This window comes from Diadema antillarum, unplaced genomic scaffold, assembly GCF_040938485.1.
Source record: "Diadema antillarum isolate AM-2024a unplaced genomic scaffold, OU_Dant_1.0 seq00000620_RagTag, whole genome shotgun sequence".
Taxonomy (NCBI): Eukaryota; Metazoa; Echinodermata; class Echinoidea; order Diadematoida; family Diadematidae; genus Diadema; species Diadema antillarum.
Window position 1 is genome coordinate 2,333,846 of NW_027271543.1, and position 18,009 is coordinate 2,351,854.

Below are 18,009 nucleotides of genomic sequence, written 5' to 3' on the forward strand. Positions count from 1 at the left end.
TTTCTTGGAGAAAAAAGTTTATTTTACGAGACTACCGATTCCCGAGAGATGCATCATCGTGCATACGCTGGGAATGCTTTCCCTGCGTGTATGATAGATAACACACACACACATACGCACACACATACATACACACACACACACACTGTGTTATCACCACGAAGAAAAACACATAGAACCATACACAGACTCTCGAACACACACGCACGCATAATGATAATGTCGGGTGGTCGCTGCGTTAGATCGCAAAACTGTCTTTCTATGTTGTCAGAAAAGAGGAGAGAAGATAAAGACCGATGTTGGTACGCTGTTGGAGAGTTGTACAATTGAATGTAACAGATATTCCCGACTCGGGCCGTTTGCTCCTCGGCTAGCTGGTTAGCGGCAGAACGAGCACAAACCGATGAGAATCGACATATAGCATCGTACGAGAGGAGAACGTCACCCGTCGCTCTTACGTAAGATGATAGATGGAGTGATGTTGGGGGAAATGTGTGGGACTTGCAGGCTTCCAGATCTGCGCCAGGAAAGTGAGTGGTAAATTTCGGCCACCGAAGGATCCATGTCGTAGAATCGCCAAAGGAAAGGGTGCAGCCGGTCAAAACGGACAAGATAGAAAGGGAAAAATAAGGAGAAGAAGATACGAGGAGAGAGGGGGGTAGAGAGAGATAATCGTGCACTTGGCTGCAGTGTGCTGACGATCCCTGTCTTCACTAATCATCGTCATCGTCGACGGACCCGCCGCTCTCACCCCCGTTATCATCGAGAGCCATCGTCAGTGACATTACGCCATCATTGCCGCTTGATATAGGCGGCTTTGGTTCTTGATCCAGGAGGGACCCTTCCAGTGATGTATGCCCGGGGAACATGCGATATTTGTTGCGAGCATTAATCATCGCTGTCTAACAACAATGCACGCTTCGTATAGGGATAAGTTGGCATTCTAACGCCAGACAGATGTCGCCCGTGCAATCTCCTGTGCTCGTAGGAACGTCTTGATCACCACGAAGCTAAGCAGATTGCGAGTAGGAGAATCTATTTCGTGGAATGTCATTTCTCGACCGCCCTTGTCGTAGTATTGGAACCTTATTTCTCTCATAGCATGTACTTGGATATAACACTGAATTCGGACCGATCCGTGTATCCCGCACCACTGGCCGTGGATTATCCATCGTAGATGTGTACTGAGCGATTCAGTTTGTCGACTGACGCTTCTTGTAGCTGAGCCTCGAATGCTTTTAATTTTTTCACAGCCGAGTTGGATAAATAAGGGGATCGTATGTTGCGTGATACAGAAGAAGCAGGTAAGATCAAAAGAGAGAATTTACACAATGGATGCACCATATTTTCTGTGTGAGTCACTGTGGTACTATAGAGCCCCTTATGCATTCTATGCATGCTATAGTGGACGGGGTGTCTAGATTTTGATAGAGAGCGCGATAAGATTGTGTGGGCTGTTTTCAGTTTGACTGATTAACCCCTCTATCAACAATGAGTGTATATGAAAGTGAATGCAACAAAGTGAGTTCATTGTCAGTGTAGAGTATGGTCGGAAGATTTCAATGGTATCCATAAAAGGACAAAAATCCACAAGTAGAGAGCGATGGAGTGTGCGCTATGTATTGTGTCGCTCATAGACGTGGCTACAAGAACTCACAGGCCGTGTGATAAGGCACTGGTCTCCCCTCATCCTGTGAGCTGCGCAGGCAGGCAGGGCACTGAATATGCATTCGACATCCAGTTACTGAGGCCAAGACGGTGTATAGTGCGCACACTTTTGTCGCCTAACGTGTGTATGATCAGCTGAATGAAAATGCCTCCCTTTTTTTCTGTCTTTAACTTCATTTTTTCCCTGCCCCCTCTGCCCCCTTTCTTTGTGCTTGCATATCACACATTCACACTGTCTGTCTGTTATAAGTTTCTTATATGACGTTCACTCTATCTGTCTGTCACCTCTTTATCTCGCTGTCTCCGTTTGCCCCCCCCCCCCCCCTCCAGCAGCAACGCCTCAAGCCCTTCGCTATTCCAGGGATCCTGCCATTATTGGCGAATAATGTAATTACCTCCTTTATACATATTTTTTTTTCCTACTTGAGGAAATAAAGTGAGTGACACTGCGAACGTATGATGCGCTGAATTTGCCCTCCGCATAATACGGCGCAGCAGTGTTAGGGAGGTACAGTATGTGAGATGATGCCATGTATTCCAGAGCACACCAATACACACAAAACGCACGAAGGGAATACACACAAACACAAAAACGACGAAAAAGAGAGAGGGAATTTTTTCATCATCGAATGGAATTTATGCGTGTGGCCTGTGGCGGCCTATGTCAACACATAATTTCGTAGTGTTTACACACAAACACACACGAAATCATCTACGGCTACACAAACATCATACCAAACACATAAACTCGTACACATTCTCACAAAGAAACACACACACACACACACACGCACATTGCACACAAAAGACAGACAACAGAACTCACCGAGATAGCAAATTATCCGTTTACAAGAAACAAACTGCATGACAAGTCCCTTGATGTCAACTCGCCCTTGGGAAATACAACGTCTGCATAAATCTCTCGCATTTGTAAGAACACCTGCTCCACTGTACATTTGAGTAATTCAAAACATCCATGCTACTTCAATATGTCGCTTTTTTCACAATTCACATGTAATACGTTCCTTGCCTTTCCGTAACATTCCTTACTGTTCCAGGGCTGTGCTACTTGGATTAAGAAAAATCTATAAACTGAGACATACCGTGTACATATTATTATTATGATTAATACAACTTGACAGCTTGCCGATCAATAAAAATATTAAGAACTTTGTTTATGCTCCTCATTTTATTTAAAATTAACCTGTTACTCATCTTTCACACACTGATAACAAGGATGATGAGCAAGCTAGATGAAGCGACCTTTAAAAGAAGATAGAATAAGTTAGGTTGAAATACCTATTTCTAGTGACGAATATTATTGGTTTTCGCATCTATTTCTCGACGCCATGAAAACAAACCAGAACAAAACAAAACATGATGACATCTTACCAATAGACAGACTTTAAACTGTACGAGACGTGACATTGCTGAGCATATTCCATAATTTGCCAGTTCCCTTGATTTTTACCTAACATTTAATTCTACCATTCGTCGCCCCCATAGATAGTAGAGGTTATCGTGTCATTATGACGTCACCCATTACACTCAGTCCAGCAAACAAAAGAGTTCACAATGCCATGTCTGTACACAGAGAAACATTATGAACATAGTATATGAACATATGAATATTTACTGTAAGTGATATATACACATCGAAATATATAAACATAATATGCCTATGCTTGATTATTATGTTTGCATTGCGTGTTTGTGTTTAAATTCCCTCGATGTGGGTAATGACTCTCATAGTAGCATCCAGGATTGTGATAATATCTGACATATTCAGGAAATCATTCCACGAATATAATTTGCCTTTCCATATATACATTTCGATCCATCTTGAAACTGTGATGTGTCGTACATACAAATCTTATTTGTCAATATGAAGATGATAGTATATGTACATATCGTCAATGGTTTAGTAGCAAACTGGATGCAGAGTTGCCTAAAACTGCAGACATTTACTTTTGCATCTTATTTATATACCCTTTCGAAGTAAAACAAAATATCTGTGGGAGCAATGAGTGACAACCAATTAGAATTACTGATCATTGTATAATTTGTGAGAATGACTTTCTTTTTAAATGTGAAGCACACTAACTGAAATTCGTCCTTCGGCACAATCAATGAAATAGATAAAGAAAAAAAAAAGAGCGAAACGTCTTATAAAGCAAGTCAGTTTGCAGGTGTAAACATAATAGTATTTGTCAACGGGCTGTAAACATATCGGGTTTTTGCTTAGCACTGTAATACTTCTCTTTCTTTATTGTATCTCGTCCTGGTTTTCCGCATTATCATTGTATATAGACAGAATGATATATAATCACAGTGGTATGCTGGGGCTTTGATTCATGTATGGAGGCGATACAGAAACAGAGATAAAAATCAAATAAAAAATACAATCACATATCAAATTAGTTAGATATACTATCAACGCTTAGGGCTATCATTATTGTTTTCGTCAGTGTTCTTGTTTTTGATAAAAATTACTCTTTCAGGTATATTTCACGAGAGATTATCAATTTGATAGGGAGAAAAAGAATGGAGGTTCTGAATCTTAATAAATGTTCAAAATTCATTGTAATTTCTTGAATTCTTTATAAAGATATCCGCATTCAAATTGGGAGATTCAGTGCAGTCCTTATAAACAAATAGCGAGGTTACACATGCGGACTCTCCCTCCCCCCCCCCCGATCTCTCTCTTGTACATATTCTATGACATTTAAGGTCATTTACTTTCCAACACACAATCCCATAAGAAAGACAAATTAAGTATTTGTTGATTGAAGATTGGAACATGAATAAGTTTCTGAATTTGATGATACAATATTCAAAAGAAAATTCTCCTTTTTGTCATACAAACAAAGGAACAGACTCCAGCTAAGAATTTACCACTCCACATTACTACGAAACATATATATATATATATATATATATAAAATAGAAATAAATGAGGAAACTCTGTGATTACTGTATTAAGTTTGAGAGTTTGGCACACTACCCTTAAGAGGTCCTTCCACAAGGCTATCTCAGCCGTATGCCATGAATTCGTCCTGGTATATGTTAATCATCCCGGGTACACTCTCCTGTTCGAACACAATTAAGCTGGTATATGAATTGACTTCCATGCGGTCTACCTCAAATGGCATTTCGTAATAAAAAAAAAATGCAGGGGCCACCAAGGCCTGGAAATAAACCTGTATGATCATTCTAATCGTTTCGAGTGAATACGAAAAGTAAACATAATAACATTGACTTTTCCCAGCTACCGTTTAACATGTAGGATTAATGAAAGAGCCCATTAATTTGGTGTATATAACAAAAGGAATATATGACCATATGATAGAAGTTATTGGGAGATATGTATAAGTATAATAGGGGGAAGGGTCAAGGTTTGCGTGTGGGGTTTCACGTTGGTATGCCACGATCGTGTACCTCCCGTATGCCACCGGGCCCCGCTTCAGTAGCGCGCGCAGGCATCATAATCATATCGATCGGCACACACGCACACCGCTGGGCCACAAAGGCCAAATTAACATCCTGTCCCTATGATTTAAGTGGATTTTTTTTTGTCTCTCTCTTTCTTCGATCTGCACAAACGTTGGACTGTTATATCTTTTGCATTCCATCCTATCTCATTCCATAAGCGATGATTTTATAATTCCAAGAAATTTTAGACTTCGTAGTATTGACACTCTCTCATTATTTTGATCAATGGCAATGTGTATATTCTTCCCATGTCTAAATAAAACTATTAAGAGACAGTGTTTCTGTTCGAGTAAGCAGAAAAGCGGTTGAAAACTTACTGTAGCACTCAATAATATAATCTATTAGTGTGAGCTGGGGAAACTTCGAGTGTGGCGTGAAAAAGTTGGTATTGTATCTCGATAGGGCCAACTGATCTATTACGTTTACACGCGCGCTGACCACGATCAATACCTGATTTGCCTGGTAATTATTTATCGCCGAATGACGTAGATTCGTGCGAAACTGTTCGCCGAGAAAAGCAGCTTCTATAGGTTAACAATGTAGCGGAAATATTCTATTGGAGTTCATTGTGTGTTGCAGAGGGGTTGGAACACTGCGTCTGGGGAAAAAAGCCTCTTAATCTAACATAATATTGTTCTTGCATAGACACACTGATAGAGATTGTATAGAGGCACCACCGACCTCGTTGTTGCCTTAGGCTATATTGACATGCTAATGCTAACGTAATTACTTACTGACCCCCTTTGCTCTGATTGGATCAATATTACATTCGGGTCTTGATCGTTCGAACAACATTTAATTTATACATTTGTGTACACAGTCACGCTGTAATACTGCTTTCAACATACTATATTGAGCCGTGAGTGGCTGGGAGTTTTTTGAGCTCGTATTTCATGTTGCGTAATATTCAATTTTGTACGAAGGTGTCGACTGCCGCCACCACGAGTTGAATGTATCACTTCAGGATCACAGATAATCATGATATTTTTTTTGTTGTGATACAAAACTATACTTGTTGTAATCATGAGGGTGTGGCAGAGTTATAGCGTTTATACAGATACAGTGGAACAACGCGAAGTATTATGCTTCCATAGACTAATTGCCGACATATCGAAATAAAATTATATTACAATATATCACACATATTATTGCAACATATCAAATCATATAAAATGTTGTGACTATAGGATAGTTTGATGTATTTGTGTATTTGGCAAAATATAAGGGTATATTTGCACAGTATTCAGAATAAGATTTAGACAGTCTTTTTTTTTTTTGCTGGCATAAGGATTATGTGAAATAAACCTTGAATGCAAGAGATCATTAAAACAGAGGGGTAAAGATAAGGGGTATGAGGTTTCTTAAATTTGTCTTACACTGTACAAACGTATCTATAACTGGTTCCTTTTTCCGACATGCATGTTTGTTAAATTATAGATCGGCAGTTGCGATCTTACAAATGCGTTTGTACAGAGGAAGAAAAATTGACGAAAACTCATACCCATAAACTGTTCTTTTCTCATTGACATGTTGAATTCAACTTCGCATTTCTCCTGTCTTTCATATGAACAGCAAGTGTTTTGACAGCACAAAATGAAGAATAGATGATCGATTGTTTTTAGAAACTATATCCAACCCTGAGGACTGTCCTGAATTTGTCAATGGCGAAATTTCAACAAATTTTCAAAAACTGGACACCGTTCTATAGGTCTTCTAATGTTATGTGAATCAGTTGCGCAAATTGAGCCATTTTTGCACGTCTGTTTCGACGACCAATTTACAAATGTGAGCAACGAATAAACAAGTGATAGCATCGCCTATCGGCCTCTCGTCCCGAAACTATTAACTCTTTCATCAGCTCTCTAGCTTGATTGTTTAGTATGGCGATGTTTGTTCATTCGCGATGTCGAACGCACATGTTCGATCTGATACACGCGTTTCTCCCTTCGAATTGACTGATTGGTAAATTGGAATAGCAGAGCACCCCGGCAATAAGCCTATAAACTAGTGCGCTATCTACGAGCTTCTGGGATTGTGATATTGTGGGGTGGAATTAAACTCTGGACCGGGTCGAATTGCTTTCGCGATTCCATGCCATCTATCAGTGACAACGATATATGTAGAGATATATATCTTATATCCCGTGCGAGCTTCAAACCCGGCAAGTTATTTGTGTGCTTTTTGCATTTAATGAGAACTATCGGGGGATACGAAAAGGAAGGAGGGGGGGGTGTCTGACAGAGAGAGGGAGAGAGAGAAAGGGGAGGGGAAGTCAATGCTGTAGGGAGTGAAGGAAGTGGTAAGGGGATTTGATGGATAAGGAAGAATACAAAGTCGCTTTTGGATGCTTTTTTGGGATGGTATAGTATGATATTTCTGTAAGATATAACACAATGATGATATCAATGCTATAGTAAGAATATATTGTAATACATGCTAAAGCGCTAACCATACATGAACGCTTTTAATTGATCACTTATGGAAAAACAGACAGCAAATTCAGAGTTCTGCGAGTAAATTATGTATAAGGATGAGAGCAATTTTACTAAAACACAGCTGTTCGTTATTCAAACAAAAAGGACACGAAGGATTAAGCTAGTTACAAAGAGAGTTTCAAACCATGAGATGTATATATTCACACTGTGCACTGGTTAATAATGCACAGTCAAAATTGAGGTATAACATATCAGCGTTATAAACATATACAAATGATTAATTTATCTTCTATAACTAGCTGAGTGTGGTTGTTTGTCTTTGATGTTCATACAAATGGCTACATTCATGGCATGTGCCAAATAGATCCACCGACATTCAGATAGAGGCTTCTAATGCTCGTAGTAAACATTGATAAACACACTTGCTTTACATTATCATCTTGCTACGTGATAGCAAATGCACATTCAAACGTTAAAAATGTCAATATCAGTTCTCCTTGATAAAAATGAAATTGTTAACCGAAATCATTAAATCTGCTGTTTTGTCTCCCACGTGCATTTTTTTTTTCATTGCTTTACATGTTGGTGACTTAACGGAGGGCTAAAAAAGCAGCAACTTTGAAACAGTAATGTTATAATCTTTCCTTCATTGAGACTGAAAAAAAAATCATTGAATCTTCTTAAGTATCATTAGAGACTTTAAAATAAGTATCATTAAAGACTTTAAAATAAGTATTATTAAAGCTCTTACTATATAAACCTATCACACTTTGAGATTTGCTAGGTGTTTTTGTAGATGTATTTTTTTTTTCAGCCGATAATATTGTGTTCAAGGCATAAAAGGCTGCTGAAATTCTTGCTGAGATATAAGCAAATATTGCATGCATATTACTCTCTGTGCGATTATGTATGTGTCTTACGCATGCGCGAATAGTCCAGTCTATGACGTGCTTCTCTTTCTTTTATGAGTGGACTATCATCTCTTTCGCCCTTCATCTTTTATCTTTTTATACTGTCATTATATTTACTTATAACATCATTTTTCCTGTTATTTGTTGTCATATCGTTTTTGTAGATGTGTTAGTTGCAAGATGGGCGTGATATCATAGATGGAATTAAGAAGACCCATTTAGAATCGTCTTATATCACCGTAGCTGAATATGAGACTGATATGATACCGTCGATGATTTGGCCATCAAAATTTTCATATTTTCTTTAATATAAAGTTCAATTTCAATCTATTTTAATTGAAAACAATGCATAAACTCAAGAAAATGAAATAAAACACGACATCCAGCTCGGATGTACAATAACATAAGATTTTATTTCATCTTTGTTAAGATAATTATTGATGGTTAAAAAGACAACTAGGCCTACTATGGCAGCCCACAGGCCGAACTGATGTAGCTAACACAGTCACAAAATATATTAATGTCACAAACAATTTGCTTATAACACAAATGACATCATGAAACTGCATAATTTTGCATGATATTATAACATGATTACATGTAGATTTTACAACTCAATTCACAAAATACAGAAATAACATTCACAGGCGACGGGTGTATACACGCAGCGTACAGCTGCATATTAAAATACACGTGACACATGCGTCACATACTTCCGTATGATACAATTTCACACTCACCCTCAAAAGGATATTTTCCTTGTACCGGCACAAACAGTACACATTTATACACTCCGCATTTTATAGCAAAACCCAGCCATTCACGAAAGTGTATTATTCATTATATAAAAAACAAGTATCGATGTATCGATACACTCATATCTACCACGCAACCTGACATGATGTTTGCACCTTCTCTTTATAATCATTTCGCTCTTATGGAGTATACGCACATAAGATAAGTATAACAAGGTAATACTAGGTATTATTACAAGATAATTGCTAACATAGAACATGGTGGTCAATACATCAAAGTTTAAATCTTGGTAAAAATGCTGATAAAAAAATCTTTGTAAAATTTGCCTTTCCACCTTGAATGTCGAGTGACATCTCCACGCGAAGCTTGAAGGAAATATGATAGGGCTTCCGAGAGAGTTTTTATTTAGCCTCAAGATATAACTCTGGCTATATAGGTGTTTCATCCCAGCGACAAAGGTCAGCCCTCGATGTCCGCCTAATTCGATTACTCTGAGAATGCAACTTAAATGGGTTTATGGAACTAATGACGCATTTATTTGCAGGTGAGGAAAATCGATCGAAGCATGGGAGCGGGTTATGTACCCGATGACTGGGGTGACATTTAAACCTGTGTATAGGTCGTGTTATTGTCCACGTAGGGATCGCAAGCAAGAGGTCGTCCTGCTATTTATGGGAGAAAAAAAGCACTTCCACCAACTTGCGGTTAGAGGAAAAAAATAAAGTTCACTGATTTTTTAGCAGTTTCGATGGAACGTATGAAATTTCATTAAAAAACCACCGCAATATATCGTAATATCCCAAGTACTGAAGCATACTGTATAACAAAAAATAAGGGGACTATGCTATATTACACCCACGCACGTGCTGCGTTATAAAAAGGAAATGTTAAAGGGGCATTCCAAACGATTTTTATAATTTCACATCTTGTAGTACAAAAATTGACAGCTCTGTGTATATAGATAGATTTGTGGAATTTATTGTGGTCCTTGAACAGAGAAACCGATACTTTGAAAAACCTTAAACAAATTACACTGAAAATGATGATGACATAGAGGCTCACATATTTCAGAAATATAGCAGTGTAATTCCATAACAATACCGCTTGCTTGAAAGTTCACCTGTGTATAATCTATGCATGCCTTCTTCTTTTGTTCTGCTTCCTTGAGCCCCAACTCTTGTATTCTTATGGTGAGTCTGCCATGTCATCATCCTTCTTCATTGCAATTTGTTGTAAATTTTGAAAACATTGTTATTATTCATCCCAATCATTATAAATTCTGAAACAATGTACTCAGTACAACTAATTCATAATTGTTCAAATATAATCATCTGAAAATCATCTGCAGGTCTCCTTTAACGGCGTTGGCGTTATCCAGTCGGTATTATTGTTTTTGTCATATGACTTAGGTTAATGTTACATCACGGTGTGAGTAAAATTCTGAAAATGTGGCAAACATTCTAAAAGTGCTGACTGACTGATATATTTCATTTCATTTCATTTCATTTCATTTCATTTCATTTATTTCCACTTTCATAAGTGGTTTACAAAATTTGCATTAAAAAACAAACAGACAAACAAACAAACAAGAATGCATGGTATCAAATATGGTAGTGGCGGAATCATGAGAAGCACATAGTAGGCTTGTTGAAAATGATCCCTTAACAAATATCATGATGTAAATATGTGTAATCATTTATACTCATTTGTAATTGGATTGAAACAAACATGAATACAAAATGCGATAAGATTCACGACAACATGAAATCAATATATCGACTAAAATTCTAACTATTTGTGTAAACTCAGTACATTGGGCACGAGGATACTTCCTTGATTACTCAGTGCTTTGCAGTCATTATTTGAGCGATAAAACGTGGGGATATGCGACTTTCGACGAGCTAACAAAACAGAACAGAACGAAAGTTTACTTTGTCGTTCTTTTCTGGACTGTGAAAAGATTCCCACCCGTGCGGGCTTTAGGATGAAAATAGTTTCCATGATATGATAAGAACTCATCGCAATCAGGTAATCCTGAAAATTGATTGGCCATACATTCGTGGGATCATTGTTTGCGATGTGACTTAAAACCGCGTCAGCTGTTTTCTTTCTAATGCAGTAATGTCTTGGTCTCTCAAAGTTACCTCAAGTTTCAAACGAAACATAATTCTTGAATGTTTCTCGAGATTGAAGTGAAAATCCGAATTTTCCCTGCCAATCAGTCAACATTTCCAAAATTTGTTGTGTAAAGTCACCAAATAAAGATTTGATTGCATTGTTATCAATCATCTCCCTGACACATTAAAGCCACGAAGCAAATATGGAAATCAACAGTGTTTGACTGTAAGGCTTTATGGAAGCAGTATTTCGTTCGATGGAAATAAGCATAGTTTGATAGTTTCCGACAGAAATTAATGTAAATCGGGTAAATGCATTTTAAAGGCCAGTTTTAGACCGGATTTTGTCTATTCGTACTTGCTACACAGAGCACATGCATGCTGAAATCTTTGATATTTTTGATGAAAAAAGAAATAAGTAATTACATTTTACAACACGCTTACAGCTTCATTCCATCACAATTCATCGCTATCTAGTGGATGATTTCTAACAAAACCAAGTTTTGATTACGCCTTCAGCAGGGTAGAGTAGCCAGTATTATTTTGCCTCAAATCAGGTTTTGTCTTCCGAATGTCAAAAAATATATAAGTAATCTGGTTATAGCTGCTTTATTGGATGGTCATAAAGCAAAAAGAGTGTATATCACACAACGATGATGTTAAAGCTTCGCACGTGATTGGAAAGCGTAGAGGCACAAAATTTGATATCTTTATTTCACTGCTCACTGTAGTTGTCACCCTTTGAATCAATTACAGCAATATTCAACAGTTCACTTGTAATTATGATAAACTTCAGACCTTTTGAGATAATGTCCCTTATCCGTCTCTTCTTTTCTGTTTACGTCAACTTCTTGAAATCTTGCCATAAAGCTTTAAAAAGCTCTCCACGACTTGTGGAAAACGCGAGAATTTTTCAATTCATCCTGAGGTCACCTAGTTTTATGTATATTGCTTGTCACACCGGGCAGAAATTTCCCGGAACCAGAGGTCAAAGAACTCTGTATAGGCAATGCACGCATCGGATAAAAAGTGGCCTCCTCCGCAGAGGAGCGAAGTCTCACCAATATTAACGACCTTGACATTCTAGATCCCTCTTCCATGTAAATGGTCGGAGGCTCAAAAGTGAATATTTTATCTTTTTTTTCTTGCATCGTTGTCAGGACTGCTTTTTCAGCAAGCTCATGGACACAAAGACATCGCCATATTGACTTATGGATATGCAAACGTCTAAAATACCACAGAAATAAGTGACAGCCGATCAGTCGTAACTGACCATCAACATTAAAAGGTGATTGGCGTCTATCGTCTCCCATACACATACACGGATTATTCATGCACACAAATACACACGCACGCACAAATTCTACACACACACATAAGCATGCCATTACACACACATATACATATACACACACCGAAAAAAAAATGCACACACAGTAAGCCAGCCGGGGTTAAACTCTGCACATGAGGAAAAAAAAGGTCATTTGTGATAAAAAGGCATGTTTGGTTTTTAAATTCACTGAGTTAAAAATCTGTGATAATAATGATTGTTCTTGTTATCCTTGAAAATGATTTCTGCCAAAACATCCACCTGACAACACGCCTCGTATTTGGTGATATTAATAGGAAAGGTTTGTTAACACATTTATTGCAAAATAATGAAATGGATGCCTCCCCAAATATTTATTGAAAGACCATTCTTGTCACCTGGTCTTTGCAAGTTCATTCTTTATTATTTTAACATTTTTATGAACTCCCTCCATTGTTACGTCTGGCAAGCTTTAACACTAATGTCGTTTAGAAAATGAGACAAGTGCCTAACCAACTGAGAAAAAAAAGCAAACAGAAAGGTCATTTTTGTACGTACCACTGTGCACACGAGCTGAACTCCGAAATGGCTTATACTGTATTCAACACGCACTTATAATTCGTTCTCATCTAGAATCACAAATGAACCTTACCCTGGGCAATGCGCTACGGGTACTGAAATACATCACTTTGGCCAACAAAGTAATTCATAATATATTCAACAGCGTTTCCTCTCTTTCGGAGAAACTCGGGGGCACTACTATTTTGTGGGCCCCTGTTTCCCCTTCGTGTTTCTCATTCATTTTCTTCCTTATTTAGACCATTTACTTCATGAATTCAAGGGTGATAAGGTTGCGCAGTGTTTGGATCATGGTCTTTGTACTGTTTTTATATTACCGTTATTGTTGGAATAAGAGAAAGTTTGATTTAGGATTCAGGTGTTGGTCTTGATTTGGAAATCTATTCGACTATTGTTTCTGGCAGAATTTTATTCAATATTATGCCGTGGTGCTGGACTTTCCAGAAAGCTCATGTTTTAAAATGGGGTCAGATGCTAACTCGCATACTATTTCTAAAATTAATCTTTATCGAAGAACAGGCAAGTCCACTTACCAAACCATGATGGCTACCGGCTGACGAATTAAGCAGCATCTCCCAAAAGACGGGACTACCCTTCGATTAGAGGGCTAAAATTCTGTAGCAGTCTGAATTCAATATAATGAAGTCAATAGAAACGGGGTTGATTACTATACATGTTTGGTTTTAGAAAAATTCTGTCACAAAACAGGCTGATTGCGTGACAGAATGTGTAGCACATCAATGAGGAGTGATTTGTGATTATTAATGTTGATTATCTTTCCGCCGAGGATGTTGCGACAATATTACAGAGCATAACAAGGCATTTGAACACCAGTCAAACCAGACAACCCTTACGATGGGGCCCCTTGCGAATGCCATTCCGACGATGCCAGTCCATTCGGCTAATTTGGGGGGAGTCGTAAATTTACCCCTGCCACTAATTACAATAAAAGCGTCGAAGTTTGAGGACTGTGGCAAAGTAGAAAAGAGGGGAACAAGTGTATGGAGTGCGTTAAAGACACAATGTTTTGAACGTCAGAAAGTGTGTACTAATTTACACACATGTGTGTGTGTGTGTGTTTGTTAGTTGTGTTGGTGCTGATGCGTGTACGTATGTATCAACAGACAAAAGAAAATATCCAGTAGGCAGCGTGCCTCTTTACCAATTGAGATAAAAGGTAGCGATATCTTTGTCGTCTTCCACTTGTGTTTTATGGATTATACAAGCCAGTCATCAGCTTTCTAAGTAATGACGCCCTTTTGAACGACAAGTTTTGCGTTTATCTAGGGAGAAAGTGAGGGAGTCGGGAGCAGTGTTCGCTTGAAAGCTTCGCTCTTTGTTGCTCCCAAATTTTCAACGAAAGTAGGATGGGATGACTTGGAAGATTCCGATAGGTCAGTGTGTCAGCAACTGTAATGATCTGGCGTCGTCGTAGACGTAGGGTTGCCGAAAAAAACATGTCTGCCTGGGCGCAGTATGTAATAGGACTAACAAAGTAATCTGAGAGTACAATAGGAGATTGGTCTACCAACATTTTGAAAGGTATAGGGAATGAAAAGGGAGGTCTTACCCTTGCTGTACATGAACGCGAACAGAAAGCATATAGGCCTACCAAATTACTATCCATAATGTCAGTGTTTAATGTATGCGAGATAGTGTGGAAAAACAAATGTGTAAATCCCCATCCCCAGTAGTATTATGCTGCAATCCATTAATTGCAATTCCTAATGTACCACTTGAGGCTACAACATGACTTGTATCACAGGACGTAATATTCCAGCAGCATTTGATAAAAATGAATTGATAAACATTTACTTTTTATGTCATTTGTCCGTGTGTGATAATAGCAAATATGACAAAACTTCTGTTTCCATTCGATTGCAAGAAGTAACGCTGCTGCTTGTACTATACTGCTACTTCATACTTCTGCTATTCTAGTGTAAAAAGCTCGCAGTGAGATCTGTAACCCGAAGTGGTTTCTCAATGCATGTCTCTTTTTTTTTCAAATACAACTCTTCAAGAGTCGTGGTTCATTAGTAAGCAAATGTACAAGACTTCAGGAAATCAATTAATAATGCATGATGCCAAACACAACGACGCTACTCTGGAACTAGTCTTGGATTTAGTAGTTGAAAAGTAAACTGCTGCTCTTTAAAATGCAGGAAATACATCATTCATCATTTGTCGTCGACTCCAAGTGCCCATGTGACTGTAGTCGATTATGCACCATTCACCAAGTTGTTTTTGCTTTTGTTTTCTTTTCATTTGCGCGTAACCATAAGAGGTATGCACCCAGGGGCAAAAGTGGATTAGTCGACCTACATCTTCAATAATTCGTAGGTTGTGAGTCCACTCGAGCCCTTTGCTTCCTGCATGCAGCGTGGCTCATGACGAGAAAGCAATGCAAGTTTCGGTTGACATTTCAGGGAAAAATGATAATGTTGCGCAGGTAATACTCGAGTGACACTGGGCCAGGGGATAGCATTTCCATGTGGCCATGTTTGTGTAGGATTCGACGGCTGAAACTGTTACCTGACGAGCAGTGAGAGAGTAAGAGTACAGAGGAAAGTGGATGGTATTTATAATGGTGGAAGAGGAGAAAGGAATAAGGGGGGGGGGGTAGACTTGTTTCCGTCCTGAAAGGTTTGCCAGATATCGGCGGAGAGCGTGTTTTAAGATAGATGGACACCTTTTCGAGAGCGGACGTGTCGATGAGTTTTCGCCACTATGTCGTCCTGTTCGACAAGGTGAGAACTCGCTCCTCTCTTAAACTATAATCAGAATCATTAAACAAACAAACAAACTAACTGTAAAACAAAGTTCGGGTTGCATGGCGTCTATCAGGTCTTTGTGCCTACAACATTATGATTGCATAATATCGTCGCTTGCCCGGAAGAAGGGAACGAGCGCGCGAATACGCGTAAAAATAGATTTCGAGAAAAGACCTGCATGAGGTAAGATCATAAGCAATATCATAAGATTTGTAGATTATTCATTATAGCCACTTTAGCTAGTACCAAATTGGAATATTATCTGTTCACTTGTGAATTTTCAGCAGTATTGATATTCAAATATCAAAGATATAGTCAATTGAAACTTTAAATTGCGATTTTCTCGAAATCTATTTTTTACGCGTATTCGCGCGCTCGTTCCCTTCTTCCGGGCAAGCGACGATATGATATAATATAATATAATATAATAAAATATAATATAATATAATGTGATATAATATAATATAATATAATATAATATAATATAATATAATATAATATAATATAATATAATGTAATATGATATAATATAATATATTGTAATATAATATAGTATGATAAAATATAATATAATATAATATAATGTAATATAACATATGATATAATAGAATAGAATAGAATAGAATCTGACTCAATGTATTACACACACACACACACACATACATATATATATATATATATATATATATATACATTATGATCATTGAATAAATTCTGCCACAAAATAAAAGAAATAGTTTTGTATTAATGTAATAATGTGACACGGAGGTGATATCAATCATGTAATGTTAGTACACATACATGTAGGACCTATATCGTTTTAAGTATGATCAATGTAATAGATTTCTGACGTTAAACGTGAAGAACAGACAGATTTATTAACTGAGTTGAAGCTAATAATAGAGGAGAAGTGGACATAGGAATGAGCTCTGGGTCAATGCCGTTGAGCACATTTTCGGAATACTTCGCGAAGTATATGCCATAGATATCTCCCAATAAAATGCTCATGCTATATTGCCGTTTGACAAGTATGCACTGAACAAACCGCATCTCTGAATTCAGAGTAGGGTCACGAACTTCGCCTCTGGATAAGATATGCCAAGACTCCATCTCATCTGATAGAAAACATGCAGAGATAGGAAATTATTCTCTCAAGCTATTTCCTTTTATCGTATACACGTGATGAACAGCCGTATTTTGCGCATGCGTAAATCGTCTCAAAAATCTGAGCTTATTATGTTCACGGTCAAAATGTTGTTATGGTGTTTTGTTCATGCATGTTGCTTAAAACCGCAGGAACAATCAACTCTCATCACGAAGTTACGATGTGAAATAAAGCTTGTCTTTGCTCCTTTTCGTTGACGGTGTGTTTGGTAGGACCTTGCCACCATGCGGCGCGTGTCAAGCACACAAAGAATGTATTTAGTTCATATTACTATACAATCGTTATCGCTATTCATTCTTAACTGTATACATATCATCACTATTAGTATTACTACTATTGTAATAATTATCTTTATCACTGTTATGTTCATCATTGATCTCTTTATCATTATTTTTTTTTCACGCCAATCTCATACATTTCTATCTTTTATTTCCAAAGATATCTTCTGAATTCATTTTGGTTAATTCAAACCAAAATTAAGTTTCCAAGTTTGGTGTATAACATAAGAGTGGAATATGTCATCAGTGTGATAAAAGAATATTGCAACACCTTTTTTTAATGAGTATTAATTTCCCTGAATTATTTGAATTACTAATCACATTGCACATATTGCTGGGAACAATACAGTGATTGTCCCACTGAAGGAGCTACACAGATAAATTATTATGAAATTATATTGTTTGCATGTAATGAAAATACCGTAAATTGCCGGGTTTTTTGTGTTTGCGTGTACTTATAAGTCCCTTAGAATATATAAAAACATAATAATATGTGTAGATGAAAGCAGATCTAGCAGTTACTAGAGA

The 18,009-nt window shown here is 37.7% G+C and overlaps 1 protein-coding gene across 1 annotated transcript in view; it reads left to right on the plus strand.

Annotated features, from left to right (window-relative positions):
* The first annotated feature begins 682 nt into the window (after window positions 1-682).
* The window catches only part of LOC139736090 (neuronal acetylcholine receptor subunit alpha-3-like), a 119,111-nt gene continuing 101,784 nt past the window's right edge, over window positions 683-18,009 (plus strand). The window contains exon 1 of the mRNA XM_071646838.1: window positions 683-1,304. Coding sequence (XP_071502939.1) covers window positions 1,280-1,304 — 25 coding nt within the window. The 5' untranslated portion in view covers window positions 683-1,279. The remainder of the gene's footprint in view (window positions 1,305-18,009) is intronic.